Genomic DNA, 21,017 nt, shown 5'->3' on the forward strand with positions numbered 1-21,017 from the left:
TCCTGTATACAGAGCCAAGGTTGCGTTTTGGATCCCAGGGCTCTTGAAAAGCCTTGGCAGCAACTACCAAATCCCCCACTTTGTTGATGTTGTTGTTTGCTGCACAGTGAAACAGGAGGAAACCAGACTCCTTCTTCTGTTCTTTAAATAGATGTTATTTTGTGTGATGCCAATTCTGCTGCAAACACCCAGTGCCCCTCTCTGTTGCACACGGGGCTGGTACCAACATTCGCATCATTCTCCAGAGGCGCTGACTCTTCTGGAGGCTACTCTGGCAATAAATAAAATACAGGGAAGCACAGTTTTTTCTTGTAAATCAAAACCAGTATCATTGTTTATAATCTTAAACAGAATCATATTTGGAGTTTTCCACAGAATATTTTAATAAATATATAGAAATTAAGATACAACAAGCAACAAATAATTAATTAAATTCCAAGATCTGTCTGAATGAAAACAAGTTAATAGGGCCATAAGCAGGTCAGTAAAATCACATGCACCAAGTTCAAGTGCAGAAGTTTTCATCTGAACTGTTTAGCTTTGAAATTAGAAATAGTTGCATGGATTTTAATATTTATATTGAGGTTTCAGCTTTCCTTTCCAAAGTTAAATAGTCTCATGGAGTCAAAAGGATTTTAATCTGGAGAAAATGTAATTTAATTTAATAATGACTGGAATTGAACAGTCTGATATAATTGAATATAAAAGATACAATTTATGGTTCCTAGCATAAAAACATTAAAATCTTTAGCCTGATGCTGTGCCACACAACAGGGAATATTTCTGCCTATTCGATATAGAACATTGCTTTAGACGTAGAGAAAACATTTTTGCTCAAATCTTTAATTTAAATTTTAATTTAGGCAAATGACATGGAATACTGAATTAAACAGGTCTGAAATGGCAACACTTTTCATCCTGTCTCTTCTTGGCAAGCATTGAGAAATCATGAAAAAGAAATTATTTGCCTATAATGGGGCAAATAATGAGAAGATAAATTTTGTTGTTTCTTGTACACTTGCAAACCATGAGTCAGGAGTGTTGGTTTGAGTGCCATTTCTCTTCAGTAAGTTTTTTTAATGGACTAATTTAAAAATTATATGTTTTATCTATTTAAACCTATCATGTGTAATGAGCATTCAGCATCTGGCTGATCCAACAGGTAGCTTGTGGCTGTACCCCAGATAATCTTGCATTAACTCAGTCCTGGCACAGTTGCTGATCTCACTGCTTCATAGCTCTTGGTGGTGATAAATTTTCAGGTTTGCTTCTGGTGTTTAACCTTCTGCACCTCTGTCAGGGAAATGATAAATTCTGTAACACAAATAACAATAAATGTTACTGTCTGCAGTTCATGTAAGACAAAGTTCTGTGGGCAAAACACCTTGGGGCAAATTTTTAATCTACTTATACACTGGTTTACAGAGACAAGCACGTTTACCTCTGGCTATTTTTGCTGCTTCACAAATGAGAAGTATGTGTTTTAAAATGAATATATTTGAAATCCCATTGAATATACCCACACATATTTAATGTGATTGGAAAGAAGCCTGTAGGATCTCTTGTCAAACTACAGTGTCTCAAAAAATTGCTTTCTGCAAATGATTTCAGTGTAAACCAAAGTTCATTCAAGGAGATTTTCTGACCTTTCAGGAGCCGCAGGACAGGAATTAACAGGAAAAAGCATGTAGACACAATATTACAGCTACAGATTTACAGAAGCCAGCTTACCATGGCAATGCCTGGTTTTATTCAAAGTATCCTGCACAGGAGAGTTGATTAATATGTTTCATCAGCACAGAGGGTAATGTTTTGTCTACATGTCCATGGCTTGACGATCAAGCCACTGCAAACCACCAGGGGAAGAACTGGTTGAAATGCCAGCAATGAAAAAGCAATTCTGTTTTGTACATATCTCCAAAATGAAAGTGTAAGGAATCCTAATTCTAAAATGTCGCTTTTAGAAATATGGTTTTATGTGATGCAATATCTACATCTCTTTTGCTAGACAGCCCCATCCCAGTCTGTGTCCATATCAGAGGTGCTTCTGGGCATCTTTATGGCCTCCTCTGGGCTTGCTCCAACAGGTTCACATCCTGCCTGATCTGGGACATCCCATCCCAGAGCTGGACACAGCATTCCAGGTCTCTCACAGGGGTGGAGTAGATGGGGAGAGTCCCCTCCCTTGACCTCCTGTCCACGCTGCTTGTGACACAGCCCAGGACACAGCCCAGGACACAGGTGGCCTTCTGGGCTTGTCAGGTCATGTTGTGCTTCTCATCCACCAACACCTCCAAGTCCTGCTCAGAGCTGCTCTCACTGCATGTTTTGGTAGAAAGCTGTATATGGAAAGAAAATCTAAATTGTTAATGTCTTCTGTTGCACATCACAAACTGTACTGTGTGCTAAAGTTGGTTCATTTGTTTTTCCCCTTTTTACCTCCTATCAATTCAAGAACAAATTGTGAAAGACACAGTAAGGGCAAGAAGGTGCTTTGAGACAGCTATCTCAAGGATTAAAGTTTTCAGGTTTTCAGGTAATAAATAGAGTTTTAACAGTGCCTGTGGGGAAAAAGATGAAAGGAAGTCTAAAGCTTATGGTAAAAACAAAAGAGAATAAATTACTTGAGGCCAGTTGTGAAGAAAAGAGAAATAGTAAGAGGCAAAAATGAAAGTGATGAAAAAGAATGGAGGGCAGAGAATATATCAGCTTCTGTAAATCACTTTGATTTTTTTGGTGGTATCCATAAAATTAATCCATAAAATTAAGATGATCGGTGATCTACTTCGGGACATTCTGAAGACAGGTCTATGGTTTTATCTACATGGTTGCGTCTATGTTGAAGAAATGTGAAGGAAAAAATGTTCACAAACAATCTGAGAATACTAATAATTTTCTAAAAGGTCAAGTTACACTCAAGGGAGAACTCCAAGCATCTTCCTTCATAGTGGAAAGATAATATAACCTGTTAGTGCTAAAGTTTTTGGTTAGGTTTGGTTTTTTTTTCAGTATGGAAAGACATTTCTTCTGGGCTCTGCCTTGCAAGGCATGGGGGGTACTGATATTTTCATTCCATGCAGATGTGTGTGGTATGGTCTGTTAGGACTGCAGAGATGCAAACTCACTCTTGATATGCTCTGCAGGTTTATACTTTCAGTAGTTTCCAGAAATGGAGTAAAAAAGGGAGCCTTGTGTGGGTCCATGTGCAAGATGACATCTCACATAGTGAGTTGTTATATGATTTTAAAATCACTGCATCCAAACTGTTTAGTTTTGTAGAATCAGTTTAGGACCATGGTAACATTTACATAGGAAGTCCTGTTAACATTTCTTCTATAGAGTCCTTTGTATAGAATATAAGCTTTGACTTCTCCGCTTAGTTCTGCTACCACCATGTCGTAATAAATCCATTTGCTTTGCTTTTTGTTCATGTATTACTTCTTGGTGACTTTTGGAGCTTAGTGGCATCAGTGCTTCTTGCTGGTTTCTAAGAATATTTTATCTTGTTTATATGTTGTAACTAGAAAGGTGAAGAACATAATATTGTGTCACTGAAGGACACAAAACAATTCACACAACCACTCTCAGTGTCAGAACAAAAACCCATCACTTTATTCTCTGACTCCAGTATTTATAGATTCTCAACAATGACCAGGGATTGGATAATTAAGTTACCGCCTTCCCAAGCACACTGCTCGTGAGAAACACCCATCAAAAGACGTTTCTTAGAAGAAATGTGATAAACAACTTATCATAGGACTTCTATGGGAAAGTAACTAAAACTATGAAAACATTATCAGAAGGCTCAATTTTCAGGGTGACAATATTCTAGTTTTAAATCAACATTAAGATGTCATAGCCCTTCAATATCTGACAATTCTGTATTTCAGTGTAAGTTTTTGCCCTTGATCACTGGGTTACCTGGGTTTTATAATCTTTCCATATAGTTTCATACTGCTCCTTCAAGCATGTCACACTGAGCTCTCATGGCAAATATTTGGTAGCTCTCTTTATGAGGAAAATCTTGATGTGGAAATTAGGCATATTTGACTTCATAAATAATGTGTATCTAACTTCATCTACAGTGTTTTATAGTGTAATGCTGGGTCTCCGTCATAATCCACAATGGCCACTCTTTCAAAGGGCTGCAGATGTGTTTCTTTTTATTGCTGCACCTGTGCCAGTGTTAGAAAAGACTGATTTGTGATAAAAATGTTAAACACACTGAGCATGTCTGTAACATGCCTGTAAATGTGGTAATCAATACTTTTGTGCCTCCTTTTCTCTGTTGTGGCTTCCAGCATGGTGGTAAACTTTACCTCTGAAGCTGTGATAACAGAGAACCAGGTGTGCCCTACTCCATCAGTAGAAGCGTTTTTAGCTGAGAAGCGTTAAGGGGATTGGAAATTCTTCAGTTCCTTTTATTAGGATATTTGTGCTCTGCAGGAGGCAGAGCTTCATAAGACTTGCAAAGGACATGAATTTCACCCTTTAGCCACATGTCCAGGTGAGGTAGTTCCTTGTCTGGGACATAAGAAAAGCATGAGGCATGAAAGAGCAAAATTGTGAAGACAAGTGTGACAGAGAACTTCAGTGTTTGATATCATGTGGTGGCTGCCACTGAAATGCAATTCCTAAACAGAATGTGAGACTTAGACCCATGAGATGAACAGGAATTCTAAGAGCCTGTTTCATGATTTTGACAGTGCTGGCTCCTTCCCTCTTGTCTTTGCCAGTGACAAAAGGAAGAGGTTACCTTGGAAACACCAATAGAGGTTTCTTCATTAATGAATGCTGATATGAAGAAAATACTGCAAATATAGATAAACCTGATGTAGGTTACAGCCTTTGTTGTCAGCTGTGATGTTTGTAAGAATCTGGAGCTGGCAACTAAAATTTGTAACACAGCTTCTGTCCTTTGGTTAATACTGTGGAGGTTATGGGAGGTTTTGTCCAAAAACACCAGAAAAAAATATACAGCCATTTTTGATTTAAGATTGTCAGAAATATTCCTAACACGTGCACTGACAAAAGATAACATCTTGTGAGAACAGTGGAGGGCTGTAAACTGTGAGCATGCATATGGAAAGAGTTTCAACAGAATTTCTTACTAATTTCAGATAATATGGAAACAGTTCCAACAGAATTTCTTACTAATTTCAGCTAATACACTCACACTCCTATTGAGTTATAGCAATGTCAGCACTGGATATTTAAGGTGGCCACACATCAGGCACACATTTGTTCTTGGCCTCTTACTGCTTGTACCATTGCATACTGAATATGTTGAGATTTGTTTGCCCTGACTGGACCTGGTTTTTTACATTTAAAGCAACAAAATGATAATTAAACTGATGGAACCAGGTTAATGATTGTTTTGAAGGATTTTGAGATGAGAAAAAAAGAGTAATTAACACCATGAGTAGTTGTTACGGAGAATGCTGCTTAAATCGTGATTGTTGTTTAAAAACCAAATAGTTACATATATCTAGAATTTTATCCACTTTTTTTCCCCAACTTGTAGGTGCTCATGATACGTGATATACACAAATACTTTTCCTGTTTAAGATACCCATATCCCCATCAAAAGGATTTAAATTGTTTCAAGACTACATCTGTTTATAATAAAACATTTTTCAAATCTTACTTTTTAGTAATGCTTGGTAATAAAACCCATTAAATTTTCAGAGTGTGTGATAGAAGTGGGAGATGGATTATTTTGAAATGGCTGGAGGAAAACATATAGTAGTCATGCCTAGTTTTGATTTAGCTTTCTCTTACAGTGCAAGACTGAGGATGCTGTCAGATTAAGTACCCTACTCTCTTTAAAATACATAAAATGTTGCCATCCATGTAATTGTGTGACAGGCTGGAAGTTCTTGAACATCGAAATTATATTTTTTCCTTGTTTGCCTCTTGAAGTGAGTAATAATAGGGTGCTTGGGGTTTTTTCCAGATAACCTTTTTCATGCTGCTCTCTGCAGTGTGTGTGATGCTGAACTTGGCCGGGTCCATTCTCTCCTGTCAGAATGCTCAGCTGGTGAAATCCCTGGAAGGATGTCAGTTGGTGAGTGATGGAAAACACGTTTCTTACCAAGAGCAATGATTCTCTTTTTCATCTGCTAGGGTTTTATACATACATTCCTGTAATTTCCAAAACAGCAGGTATTTACTAGAGCAATCTATATGTGTTACAACCTGAAAAAAACATTTTGGGAAAAGTTTGGATTAAAGTGTTAATGGATTTCATGTTTTGCCACCTCAAAAAGTAACTTTTAATATCATAAGGATTGATTCCTTACTGTCATGGTAAAAATGATGCTTCAGCAGAATAGGTGGAATACAGGCCACATCAGAGCAGTGTGGTGGTTAGGATTTCATGTCAGCAGGATCAGGATTCCTCCATCCAATACTTGTCCAGGCAGTGGATTACACAATAGGAATGTGTTGGTGTGTGTGAGCCGATATTTTGTTTGCCAACCTGAATTGTTGTTCTTTTTAATTTCCAAAGTGAATGAATGTTACTTGTGTCAAATAAAATACAGAACAATAAAAATTATCATGATGTGGCATGCTCTACATTACAAGGTACAACTTGCCTAAAACCTTTGTGGTTTTATCTCAGGAAAAAAAGTACATACACATTAGATTCTAGCATATTTTCTGACTTAAACTTGTGAAGATGACTACAGAAGTTGACTCATGACTGAAATATTTGGGTTTAAATAAGTGTTCAAACTGTAGTTTTGATTTTCAGACCACGAAGAAATGCTAAGTAGCTTTACCACAGTGTGTTGTACTCTGTAAGGGTAAGTTAATTTCATTGTGGCTGCTCATATTGTAATTGTTTCCAAAAAAAAAGTTAAAATAATAATAAAAAACCCCAAACCCTTAAACAAAAAAAACACAACACAAAACCAACCCCAAAAAAGCAACAGTTTCTTCTACCCAGACCTTGCTCTTCAGGTTTTCCTTGCTCAAAATCCCATTTCAGTCAGGCTGGGGACTTACACATGAATATATTGCTTGCCATGTTGCTGGGCTCATATATATGGAATTCTAGAGTTCTGTTCTCATAGACCACCCTCTGGGAGTGATGCACTGTAGTGAACAGCACTGCATTATGATTAAGCACAGGATTTGACTCAGAAGGTGGTGATATATTATGCTGAGCATATTTAATTACTTTATTACCATTTTTCACTCAAAAAGGAAAAATCCCAGTTTCTTAACAACTGTTCCAACAGTATATTTAATTTTAATTCCTTAGATGGCTCTCTTTAGTGCTGCAGATCTCTGCAATCCTGCACTATGTGCTTTGTGTACATTATCAAATCTAAATCCTTTACTTGCCTCCTAGGATACAAATGTACCCTCTGGGGATGCAGCTCTAGGAGTCAAAATCCAGCTTTTGCAGACATGTGGTTTTAAATGTGGTTAACACCCCATATAACTGAGCCAGTAAATTCCCAAGCACAGTATAGTAAAAAAGTCAAATTCAAAATAAATTCTGTTTTAATTCTGGTATTTCTGTCAAACTCATTCATGGTGAGTGCATGGCTTTAAAAGTGATAATAGTATCTACTGTATTATGGAGTTTAAATTCAACAGCGTTTCACATGTAGTGTTGTTATTTGAAGAAAAAGAACAAGACACAGTGGTCTTATTTTGCTTTAAACACTGGGGATTTATTGTAGATTCCATAATATGTATTTTTGTGTGAATATGAGAAATGTGCTTGCCATATGTTAGCATTTTGAATGTGTAATTTGTGAAGTTGGTATTTGTGCCCTTTATCCTGCAGCTTAGCAACACACAACACTGAGAGGGAAAAAAGGGCAGTAGCTTTAACGCCTTGTTACGAAAAATTAATGGGAATTTTTTCCCCCATAATTAGCTGCAGATCCTGTTGCCAAAACTTCAAGATACTGCTTTAAATCAGTGAGAGTAGGACTTGTACAGAGGAGTTGCACACTCAGGCTGTTCATTAATGTGTACAGGAGAAACATTTCTGCATAGGAATTCCTTTTTCAAATAGCAGTTCTCTAAAAATTGTTCTTAAAATATATGGGTTAAGCAATTAATATATTTTAATTTATGTTCTATTACTGCACAAGACAGAATACATTTTATTTCTTCTTCTATGTTTGTTTTTATTGAGTTTACCTGTCTTTTAAGTCACTTATTCATTTAAAAATAACTGTTGTAGTTTTAATCAACTTTGCAGGTGATTATTAGTCAGAAAAGTAGAGATGGTGTCAATCCCTCTATTGAAAGATTACTTACAATTTTTATTTTTTTTTTTGGTTGTACAGCTGAAATTGGCCAGTGGTTACTGTATCATGTAAAGGAAAACTCTTCCTTACCCTGAATTATCTTAAACTGGAATAGACAAAGCAAGGAGAAGTGCAGCAGGTGCAGGTTCAGAATGAATGGCAGAGCCCAGGTCCAGAACTGAGGTTTATTTGTATTCCATTTTGCACTGCAGCTAAACTCAGGTTTGTGCATATCAAAACCCAATTTTTAAAATTCCAGGAAAAAGAATATACTCTGGTTTTGTTCTTATTCATCTGTCAGCTTTTAATCTTGATATTTCCCTACAATGCAGCTTTATCCTTACTGGATCCTCCTGTCTTTCCCTCTGCATAAGGTCCTAGAATTGACTGAAGTTCCTTTCCCTGAGCACACCAGCGGAGCTTTCTTGTACTTCACTGCCTTGTTATCAACTTTGGGACTCTTATATTTCATTTTGAAATTTTTCCTTCCCTTTTTTATGTTTTCTATAAAAAAACATGAATGTTAATTCAGAAGAAGAATAAGAAGAAGCAAAATCTATTACTACATTCACTAGAAGACTTACATTTGTAAGTGTTCCATCTCTTAAGGAGATGGTAGAATGCAAAGTAGCACTGTTAACTAATTCCTAATTTGCCCTCTTAAGGGAGAATATGTGTGCACTTAGCAGCCAAACAAGCAAAAAAGCTTCTTTTCAGTGTCACTGACAGAATCTCATGAACTGATACAGATGAAAAAAGTAACCTAAGGCCTCAGAGTGTGCATGTATTTGTAATACATCTGGAAGGTCCTTTTCTTTTTTGATTCTCTGCTATATAAAAGTCAGGTTTTAACGGGTTTTATGACTTTTGAAGTAATAATACTGCTTTTTGACAAAATGAACGTACTAGACAATTAATGTATATGGGCAGCTCTGGCTGAAGTTTGAAATCTCAAATATGGTTTGGATGAGGGTGTACTGTGCAACTGTCATAAATATGAAATCACACAAACTCTACTGTGAGTACTGACTAGCATGAGTAAGAATCACAAAGTGGAACACAAATATGCACAGGATGGTGGGGGTATGTGCAGGGGATGAAGTGAATGATGCTTTATTCTTGAGCTCTGCTAGCCAAAAAGAGATTGAAACACAGTTTTGGAGGCACTGCTGAAGTAATTGTCTGAGGTTGGCAAACACCAGCCCAGCAGCTGAAAGGAGTGATCCCAACCCCTTCTCCCTGTACCAATGCAGATTTATTGTCAGTGCTACTGCCTCTGTTTATGAAGTCACACAGTTAGCGGTGTTTGAGATGTGATTTGGGCTAACAATAAACCACTTCTCCTCCTTCCTTCCAAGTGAAAAAAAAAAAGCTAATTTTGGCACTGTTTAGGTCACAGTATATCTGCATGAACTCTTGATCCTGTGTGCACAAGTGTGAGACTGCAGGAGGGCAGGGCAGGGAAGGGCACTCTGGAGCAGGGGGCTTAGTTCTCAGCTGTCTTGCTGAGAACACGAGTGCAGTGACACCTTCAGCCTTTTGTCCTGGTCCCCATTGCAGAAACACACCTCAGCAAAGGTGTCACTTCACAGACGTGGAAGGAAAAGGTGCACAACAAGGAAAATTGCTTAAAATTCTCAAAAAATAATATGCTTCCAATCTGGTAGTGAATCTAGTGGTTGTTTTGAATATGCTGCGATTCTTAAGATGGCCCTTTGTTCTGCAAGAACTGTCCTGAAAACAACTAGCTTTTAACTCATTTTAAGGATTAAATTAAAAGAAGAGCTACTGGGCAGTACAAAGTTATAGAACAACTTTCAGAATGAATTGAGAATGTCTCATAAATGGGGAATCTTGACCCAGCCTTTTGAGCCTTGTCTTTGTGACACCTGTTCATTACATGTGATACAGGTAGCCCTGGGATGTGTGTTTCGCGTTAGAAATGCCAGATACGTGGCATGAGTCAGTGCCTGTTCTTTATTAAACAGGGGCAGCAAGAATCAGAACAGATAATCTTGCAGTACAAAGCTTTGTCTCAGGTCCATTCTCCTCATTACAAAAACTTTTTAGCTGCTGAAGCCTATATTGATTTTCCAGGTGTAGCCTTCTGGCCCCTGGCCTTGGCACAACTCTAAACTCAAAGTGTCAGTTCCAAACTTCCTCAACAGCATTTCTCAATCCCTGAATCATTTCCAGAGAGGTTTGGGAGCAAGATTTCCCCCAGTGACATCCAGTGCTTTGATTTTACATCACCTTGAGGAGCTGAGGTCACCTGATCATAAACCATTTAATTTTGTTTTGCTCAGATCTTTCACCTTTTAAAAGAAAGTATTAAAAGATTACAGGAATTGGAAAATAACTAGTCTGAAATTGTTCAAGCTGCTTTGTAGTTAAATAGCTAATGTAGTTAATAGCTAATTAATAAGTTAATGTAGTTAATAGCTAATGAGAAATAAAACCCACAACTATCACAACTAGAGGTGAGCAAAGTATGTTTTTTCTTTATTTCTTTGCAGTGTCTATGGCATAGGGTATGACCAGTCTCTGTGAGTTGCCACAGACAATTATTTCCAGTTTTGCCTTGGAGAATATGAGAAATGGTGGAATTTACATACCCAGTTTTTTCTAAAGCCTTTTACAAATTATGCTGGCTAGAGGGCAATGTGGACTCTCAGGAGCTGAAGTCCCCTGAGATAGCTCCTGCCCTGAGCTTGCTTTCATCATAGTAAGCAAGCATTCAGTCATCTGTACCTCATCTGGAGAAGTTTATTATGTTCTTTTAATTGACTCTTATTTTCGCTCTTCCATCTGCTGTCCTGGTCACCAGCATGTACGGAGACAGTCCGACAGGAGTAGCACTAAAAAATACTATATTTAAACATATAACTTTTAAATTAATATGAACAATTTAAACATTCTTTGAGGTCTAATAAGCAAGTAAATATTCTGTTGAAATGATTCTATGTATAAGGCTGTGCAAGGTAATTCCACAAGGAATGCTGGTACCTGTTTTTGTTCAGGAAATAGGCAACATCCTAGGAAGAATTTGAATTTAAAATAACAAATGTGTATTTGCATTAGGAATTTTTTTGTGGATTTGTGTCTGGAAATTTTGGGTTCTTTTAATGCAGAAGAGTAAGTAACAGGGTGATTCAGATCTCACCACCCAGCCACTGTGCTTCCATCTTTACTCTGGGGAATAAAGGGCTGATTTGTGATCTTGACTCGTTCACATATTTTCTGACCTTTTTCTGTTATTTTTGGTTTTCCCACATTGGGTATGATTTTATGTTTATTCTGTTGAGTTACTCTGGTTTCACCTGCCCCTGGAAAGCAAATTTTTTTCAAAAACAGGCATGAAAGATAATATTCTTTGACATTGAATCCTCTTTCTGTATTTCACCTGTTTTTATAGCTTATATTAACCAGTGGAAAACATTCTCCTCCAAGGGTTCTGCACAGAGATTTTCATTTTGCATTTAGTAGTCATTACTTTAACTGTAAATACCACTTTGGGCAAGCGTGTTTCTGTTGATTTATACTTCTTCTGACCTTTTCTCCACAGATTAAATTTGACAGTGACGGTGTCTGTGTTTGCTGTGAAATGCAGCATCAAACATCAGGCTGCAGTAACCTGGGAGAAACACTGAAACTGAACCCTCTGCAGGAGTGCAATGCAGTGAGGCTGACCCTAAAGGTGCGTCAGGAGGGAATGAACTGTTTATTGCACTTTCAACTTAGCAAAACAAAGTGTGTGATGAAGGGAGCAGCAGCTGCTCTTCTCTGTCTTCATCCACCCTTATGTGCAAAACACATCTTCATCACAACATCAGCATTTGTGTGGGCAACTGTTTTGTTAAAGATTATTCAGAATACAGAAGTTAAAACTGGCTATGACCGATGCTGGAAGGTGCAAGAACTGGTGTCTTCCACTTTGCTGTTCCGAGGTGGTGTTTACTGATGTTATGGTAAACTGCAAACACAAAGCATTGCAGAATGATGAGGTATTTTGTGATGTGCTGCTACCATGAAGGTTGCCTGGGGAGAGAAGAGTGACTGTTCTTTCTGGGTAATGCTGGAAATGTGCTTGTAAACTGCCCTGCAACATTGTAAGAAGTTTAAATCTTGAAGAGTTTTGTGTTACAACTACCCAGATGAAAAATAGAGAGCAAATTGATTATCAGTTGATTATTGATTATTGATTCATTCTAGGTTTAGTTTCATGATCAGCAGAACTCTGCATCAGTGATTCTCAATTTCAAAGTTTGTATTTTAATAAAACTAATAGAAAATAATGGATTGAAGTAGAGAAATTCATTGTGAGAAGGATGTTAGGGAGGCAGATCATAGGGTAAGTCCTGAGAAAGATATAAAAGTTTCACTGATATTTGAAGATATATTTTTAAACTCAGAATGGGTAGAAATCCCGTACAAGGTAAGTAGTAAATATATGAATGTTCTTCAGCCTTGTTAAGAAAAAGCAAGAAAGCTATAACCAAGTAATAAGGATTATTAAGGCAGAAGGTTAAAATATTTTTTATGGTCCTGAAATTATGTAAGAACTCTGCCTCAGGTTCTAGTGATGATGAATGAGGTAATAGAGCAAAAACCTACTGAGTTTAGTAAGTGGAAAAGAAGCATAACTTGACATTGCTGGTCAAAACAACAGTCTTTAGTGAAATGTGTTACAAGAAGGTAACTTCTGAGGACATTCCTCAAAGTATGACAGATCCAGAGACATGAACCTGTCATCCAGGAAAAGCTGACTTGCTAATCCCATAAAAATAAAGATTAAGGGAGCATATGTTTGCTTCCTGTAAATATGTCAGTAAGGTAAACTTTAATGAGAGGGAAAACAGCTGTTTATCTTTGGAGGCCACTGTCAGCATATGAAGTGAGTAGAAGTGACATATGCTGAAAATCAAGACAAGGATTCTAACCAATACAGCAGTCAGAATACAAGCACAAAATTTAATTTCTTGCAAGGTATAACTCAATCATTTATAAAGTGAATTGACATATCAACTTGCACTACAAGAAAATGGGTTTAAACACAGGAGTTCCCATAAGTATAGTCTGAGTGCAGTTTTAATTATGTTCAGAACTTTTCATCTAACAAAGGGTAGTTAGGAAAATAACTTGTTCAGAAAGTTTTTTACATATTTTCCAGTTTTAATTCTACATTTGCTTTCTATTTGGCTTGGCTCTGATTCCTGGTTGTAAATTCAAGAACAGCATTCTACTAAGCCCATAAGAAAAAAAGTTATGGCTCATTAGGTAACAGCTGAACGTGATAAGGCTCATCCTCTTTAATTACAATTAACAACTACAATGTGATTTTAAAGAAACAGATGTTTTAGTACCCAAAGCTCAATTGTATTCATTGTTGGAGGAGCCAGAGGGAGAGAAAATGTAGAGAACCAAAGTTAAGATTATACATCTTCATGTGTACAATTCTCCTCCTCATTGCACGTGGGGTAAAAATCTCACGTTTCCACTAAATCACCTGTGGGTTTCAGTGGTAGCACCTGTGGAGTTCCTCTGTGAACAGAACAGTGGAGCACCTATCAGTCTGAGCCTGTTCCCAGGCAGTCAAACAGGACAAGGAAAACCAGCAGTGGCTCCTGGTCCTGTGTATGTTAACTGTGCCTTGCGTGATTTTGAGTGTGGGGTTTATAATTCCTTTGGAAAAATCTCTAAATTTGTTGTTGTTTCTGTAATGAACCATCTCTATGTTCTTTTTTGTAAATCAATCATCCTTCTTTTTTCATTTCAAGCCCTGAATAAACTACTCATTTTAATGGGGACATACCACTGCAGTATGTATGGTCTCACATATGTATTTTTATGGATATGAGTATTGATTGCAAATGCTGACTGCTCTATAAGTGTTGATTTCTGGGATTAGTTGAATAGTGGGATTTCAGCACAAAATTATATGTTGCAGTAAAATGGACAAAAATACTGTGCCATTTCAGTATTGTAATGGGGTCTCAGCCCACTCAAGGGTGGTGAACTGGTAGGGTTAGAATTATATTTATAAGATATCATACTTGTAGTCTTGTCTGCACACATCAGTAAAAATAGCACAGTTGCATGATGTGATGAACTGCCATTAAGATGTGCAGGCACCCAAGTCTGATCCATCTACCCTGTTTTACAATTGAGAGACTTCCTGGTTTCTGTATTTCACTAGAAGATGTGGGTCCTTTACAATTGCCTGCATTAGTAACTCCTAAACTGCCCCTGAAAATAAGATTCCTTCCTTTCCTCTGGATACTCAGGATCAATAATCTGTGCTTCTAAACGGTGTCAGTGTCCCAGTTCTTGATTTTTTTTATAATAACCACACTTCTAGAGCAGCTTTATCTTATACTAGGACATTACTTGGCTTAATTAAAGCCAAATGAAGGCACAAGCAAATCCCACCAATTAACAAAAATAGTTAAAAGAGTTAAAAAAGTTTATTAAGAATCAGGTGTCCAAAAATGAAATGATGACCACAGAGATGGGACAGATTTGGGATGTAGTTTCAATAACATCAATTTAATCTGTTTTTCCACAGAAGTGTGTTGGTTTGTGGATGAAATTTTAAGGAACTGAGTTTTTCGTAATGTTAATTAAAGTACAAAGGCTGAATTTCCCTGACATCTTTCATCTGTGAAAATTATGTCTTCTTTCTAAATTCAGAGTATTCTGAACTTAAGATGCACATTTTGAGAGGATGAAGTTAGGTATTAAGAAGTTTGAATTATTTTGTAACATATTACTGCTTTCTGATACTGACGTGAGAGAGGAGAATGTTTTGATTTAGTTATGATCCAATTGAGTATTTTTAACTACACAGTCCAGAATACCTGCAGATATGTATGTGAATTTATAGATTTGCTATTTTCATAATTGCTTCCTACTTTACTTAAGGTGCATCTGTAGAATGCTTTTGTGACTATCAGGCAAGGAGAGGAGCTGATTCCCTCCTCTGTCTTCAACATAAATATTTGGTTTGGAGCTGCTAAAGTTCAAGTACAATAGAAATAGTAGATGGTTCTTTCAGGTTTCTGATTCCATTCACTAATTAGGCATCTCTATTAGAAATTTATGTAGCTCTGCAGTCTTCTGTGTGAACACTTCCTTTCCTTACCTCTCCTTTGAATCCAAATTTCTTGTTACTGAGTTTCCTGGTGACCAAGTCTACTCATATGTTTAATTTTTTTTTTCATTCAGAAGATGATGTTTCCACTTGCAAAACAGAGGAAGATGGCTCCTAACACATTCTTTAGAGTTATGAGAACAGTCTTTCCTCAGGTTTACTGTAAGATCAAATGCAGTATTGTTAATTTTACTGAATTTTACCTGAAAGGCTTCAAAAGCTACTTAAAATTGGATAAAGCTCAGCACAGAATAAGTAATTTCAGATCGAATTTTTAAATGCTTGGGTCTTGTTTCCCATTCCTTTACAGGCAGCTGAAAATATTCCCTGCATTCAGAGTGTATTTACCACACCAAGACCATCAAAAATAGGGCGGATCAGGGTGGGCTTTGTAGTCTGAATAGTTGAGCTACTTCTCCTTTCTCATACTTTTTTCTGTTCCTAGCTTGGACAACAAGTGAATATGGCTGTAAAGTTCTCTCATGGCTGAAGAGGTGCCTCTTTGAATGACTGGAATCTGTTTATTCTATCCTTGTCCAGTTACGTTATGAAACCTTACCCTTTCAGGAGTCTGTCATATGCCCAGTACTAAATTTAATGCAGACACCTGACTTGGAAGGGATGCAAACTTGTCTGCAAGCAGAGAAGACTTTTTTGAGTTTAAGTAGCAGCTGTGCACTGCTTCTTAAAAGTATAGTAAAATAGTGAATTATACTGTATTTCAAACCTTAAATCTGAAGTGTTTATGAAGTGTTGACCATCTCTCCATTTACAATGCAATGTGTGTTTGAGACCTGTTTGGCTCAGAATTAATTCTTGAGCCTTTGTTGCAGTAGGGCAGATAGTTTTCCTGGTGTTTTTCCAGATATATCCAGTGAGAACAGCTGAAGTCATATTTTGAGTTTAAAAGGATTGTTGTCCTTGAATTCTTGAATAAAAGAGGTATATTGACACCAATTTAATGGGTGAAAAAGCTTTGCTGCTCATTATCTCTTTTCAGGATACAGTAGTGTAAGAAATGAAGCACACTATAATTGAAGTCAATCAAGGAGAAAAGAAATCATCTCCACTGCTTTGCAGCCGTGGAGCTGCTTTTAGCCATTGATCGCTGGGGATGTTGAGATCTGCGTGTTCAGGGCTGCTGCTTGCAGAGTGTTCTTTTTACACATCAGCAAGCTGATTTTGCTTCTTTCATTGTATATTGACTAAGGTCTCAAAAGTGCCAAGAACTTAAGAACCTCAAAGACTACAAATCTTTTCTTTCCACAGGAAAATAATCTATTCAGGCAGCAAAATGTGAGTGTATTGTAAAAAGAGCTGTCAGTTCAATACCGTTGAGCAGACTGGAACTCATAAAATGAAATGGATGTACTTTGTTTCCTTCTAGAGCAAAACAGGATTAAACACAGTTTCTCAATTCTGTGTAAGCAGCACAGCTGATAAATTTTCTATATAATACTTGGCAGAGTGATTATTTTTAGGTAATAGTGCTTCATCTGTATGGTATGGCCTGTACTGAGCAATAAATTCTCTGCTTTGATGTTCATGCACATAATTTACAGTACAGTTTATTGCTATGATAGTAAGAAGCAAGAAAGTGACTAAATATTTATCAAAGTCTGCATTTGAGTTGAGTTTTGAAGATGTCCAGACATTCCTGTTTCAGTCTGGCTTCCTTGATGGTTTTGAAAGATAACTGATATTAGAGACAAATTCAATTATAAATTGGTTTCTAAGCTGAAGGAGCTCTATGGGTATGGCTCACCATTACAGTGAAGTGATACCAGTCCAGTTTTGCTTTGTTTGCTGTGATAGGAGGTACAAATGATGTTCTGAAGGACAAAATTTCAGGAGGGTGAACACGCATGTAGTGAGTGTTCATTGGTTATACAGGACCCAGCCCTGCCAGCGCGCCCATCACTGGGTGATGGGCCTCGTGCCATTGTCATTTTTCATTTTAGATTCTATCTCATCTCTTTGCTTCTGTCAGGTAATTTCATGTGCTAACAGCTGTTCTGACTTGCTTTGTTAAATGATTGTTTCTACAGTTGAGTTATCGATGTGACAATCACCAATTTTTTACTTATTCCAGTTTGATACCATCTGACTGCTTTATCACTCAGCAGTTTGATGGAAAACAAAGAAAATCAGTTTTTAGGACAAATTGCTTTTTGAGCATATTCCAGTATGAGTTTTTTATATGATATTCTCAATTAATTATATCATAAAATTACATTTTTTGAATACAGACTATTAAAAAAGATTGCAATTTAACATTCATATTTTAAATAATATTGAGGTTTTGTAATATGTCTCCCATTTTATTGTGTTCTGTAGGGTTTTGGACTGCACATTTATAGAACATGATTTTTTTATACATTTATGAATTATTTTAATTATGCTAGTAAAGGAAGAACTGAGGTGCAGTAGCACAAAAACAGTGTCAAAAGAATAATAGTGAAAACAGCTTGAATTAGGAAAAATAAAAAATAGATGTTCTGTCCTTAAGTTAGACACATGGAAAATGACAGTATGAAGAAGATTTGAGAATGCACAGGTATTGTTTGGGACCACATCATAAGTTCAAAGGTGGCTGTTATTATGGAGGGAAAGCATGATGAACAGTTATGCAAGTGCTGCTGGCACCATTAGTTTGGTAATTGTTCAAGTTGTAATATAAATGGATTACTGCAAGCACAAAATCTTGTTTTTTTCACTGTCAGTATTAAATTTTAGTCCAGCTTTTGAGATTTAGTGAGGGACCTACTTGGGAAAATAAATGGCCACAGAGAAACGGCTCACAATGCTGTCTGACTCCTGTGGGTGAGTATCTGGACTGATTTAGGCACAGTTCCAGGCAATTCTGACAGCTGATTCCACTCTGAAGGGGAATGTCCTCTGTCCTCTGCAGTTAGTGAGCTAAGGTGCATGAAGAAAATTGTATATGTAAGCTGTAGAAGAATAATTCTACCTAGTACATTATACTCATCAAAGCATTAATTATCATATAAAACCTGCTGAAGAATCGTTTTTGTCTTAAAAAGACAAAGACAGCATCTAAGAGAAAATTGGTTCAGCCATTTCTGAGGAGCAGAGAATTGTATTTCATACCATTAGAGATTCACGTGTTGTGTGTTCTGATTAGTGTTCTGGTAGATGTCAACTAACAAGCTGTTACTAAAGCTCCCTGATTTTGTATTTAATACAGATTTCCTGCTCCTTTAGTCACCTATAAATGTAGGTGGCTGGGGCTGGGGCTGTGGGAAGTTACGACTGGCCCCGTTGTGGTCACTGCTTTTTCACAGTCATTTCCTAAAGGACATCTTAATTGTCATTGTTTGTTCCAGCTGCCATCTGTAAGCACCTGCCTTGTCCTTCTGGCAGCGTATTTGGCCATGGAGGACTTTAGTTCCTGCTCACTTTTTATCTATACCTGAATAAATGAGTGTCATGGATTATCTAATTATTTTTTCTACAGGGTACAGGGAGTGAATTTCCTGAAAATGGTAAATTTCCTGAGGCTGATTAATGTTTAGGGAGGATGGGGGGAGTGGGGAGCAGAGGAGAAGGGTGGGTTGCAGTTTGATTCCTGTTAGAGTTGAAACAGATTACAATAAAAAAGCCAAAACAAATAAAGAAATAGTCTTGCTTTAAGAAATACTTAATGGTGGTGAGGATTTCACAGTCATTGCTCAGTTATTACTCTCTCTGTTAAAATTTTAAAATATTTTCCATCTCTTAGTTTAATTTTGCTGCCTTTTACTGGTTACTGCCAGGTCTGCTCCTTATTGATCTTTATGAAATACATAAAAACTCTGCATTCTTGCATTTGGAATTTTCTAGTTGTACCTTCATCTTCAAAGGGATTGTAGCAGGAATTAGCCTGGAAAGGAGTGTGTGGAAAGAGGCTGCTGTTCCTGTGGGCAGTAACCCCCAAGACCATAATGCCAAATAACAAAAGGAGTGCAGTTGTCCCAGCGTGCCAAGGAAAGGCTCAGGGTGGCTCAGGGTGAGCCTGCAAAGCACAAGAAATAATCCTCTAACTAGAGTCGGTGTTTGCAAGGCCTTCTGTTGTGCTTAGTTTAGGATTCTGCATTTAAGGAAAAATGTGGACCCAGGTGAGGTGAAACAAATGAAATTAATGAAAATGTTCAGAGGCCTAGAAAGTTGATTTCAGTCGAGACTTGGAGAAAATGGTGTTAATATGTCATGTAGTAAAGGGGGAAAAGGCTTCAAGAGTGATAATAGAGTTCAAAGGTATAAAAGTCTGCTGTGTTCTCAAGAGCTATGGAAAGAAAGAAGCCATGAGTTTCATCTGTGGGACCAGGACACTGATGGTAAAATACTGCAATAGTGGGATGAAGCTGTGAGATCTTTAGGAACAGATCAAAGAAACATCTGTCATGAGACTTAGAAGTACAGTTAAGTCTGTCTTGGGACATGTAAAATTGTATGAGGGTCTTGGACACACTTTGCATCCTAATTTAGAACTTTGATTTTACTATTTAGTATAAATGGTATTAAGTTATGCCCTCAGGTTGGCTAAGTTTTTATTTAAATGGCTGCAGTAGGCAATGAATGAAGTTTCTTCCTGCTAGGAAATTGTTCCATTTTCTACCCTAGATCTTGTCTGTGTCTCAGTGTTCTTTATCTAGGTTTGCATGTGGAAAGCAGAACATGAAGGATCTCAATCTCCTTCTTTTGCCACTGCTAACTAATTGACTCTCCAGGGATCACTTTGCCTGTTTACCTCCATTTGAATGCTCTAAGTAGGTCTGTATGACTTTGAGTGAGTCCTCCATATCACCTTGTGTGAGTGAGTTAGTGATTAGCCCTCCCAGTATTTAGCTGTTAATGCTGATGATTCATTATTCCCTGGCTGAGGGGCTGGCCAAGAAGACAGAAAACTCCTGACCAGATCAGCAAGAGCATATCTGGCTCAGTGTAAGTTATTAAATGACTAAAACTTGTTGGCCCATTTACTGTCTGCCTGGTTCCCATGGCTGGCATTTCTCTCTTCAAATGAAGGTCACTTGAGGAGCGAGCAATTGCAGTGGCAGGAATAAATCTGCCCCATTCTATCATTCAGAACTGTTGGGGAAAACAAAGCAATTTATAGCATGGAAGTTATTTCATGCACTGGCAATGAATGAAATACTCCCTTAAACTTAGATCCTATGGAATGTTCTTTATACAGTGAGTGTATTTTACTCATGGTACTGTAGCAATTTTGATTTAGTTTTCCATCTGTTCTCTCTGCTGCTTTTTCTCAAGTGCTTTTACTGTCTTTTCAGAGAACTGAGCCACACAACAGCCACAGCAGCCACGCAGTTGCTGTACAAGGATTGTAGTAGTTTTGAAATGTTGCCAACACACTGCATTCTTTTCTCTGGCTGTGGAGAAGGAAAATACAAATCCAGTGACTAGAAGAAAGATGGATGCTTTATTTTTAATGACATCATTGCTATAAAAATGCTTCATTTTAATTCAAATATTTCTTTTCTTTTATTCTACTTGTTAAACCAATACTCTGTGTTATATTTTAAACTTCTTTTTCTTTAAAAATAACCAAGCCAACAATATGGCCACAG

The 21,017-nt window shown here is 37.3% G+C and overlaps 1 protein-coding gene across 3 annotated transcripts in view; it reads left to right on the top strand.

Annotated features, from left to right (window-relative positions):
- Positions 1 to 21,017, top strand: part of ENTREP2 (endosomal transmembrane epsin interactor 2) — an 89,038-nt gene that overhangs the window by 44,015 nt on the left and 24,006 nt on the right. For all 3 annotated transcript variants that reach the window (XM_005521451.3, XM_014251352.2, XM_088063047.1), the window contains exons 3-4: positions 5,957 to 6,067; positions 11,842 to 11,973. In XM_005521451.3, the coding sequence (XP_005521508.2) occupies positions 5,957 to 6,067; positions 11,842 to 11,973 (243 nt within the window). The remainder of the gene's footprint in view (positions 1 to 5,956; positions 6,068 to 11,841; positions 11,974 to 21,017) is intronic.

This window comes from Pseudopodoces humilis, chromosome 16 (genome assembly GCF_049639895.1).
Source record: "Pseudopodoces humilis isolate 2021_Gansu_Grassland_sample_001 chromosome 16, ASM4963989v1, whole genome shotgun sequence".
NCBI lineage: Eukaryota > Metazoa > Chordata > Aves > Passeriformes > Paridae > Pseudopodoces > Pseudopodoces humilis.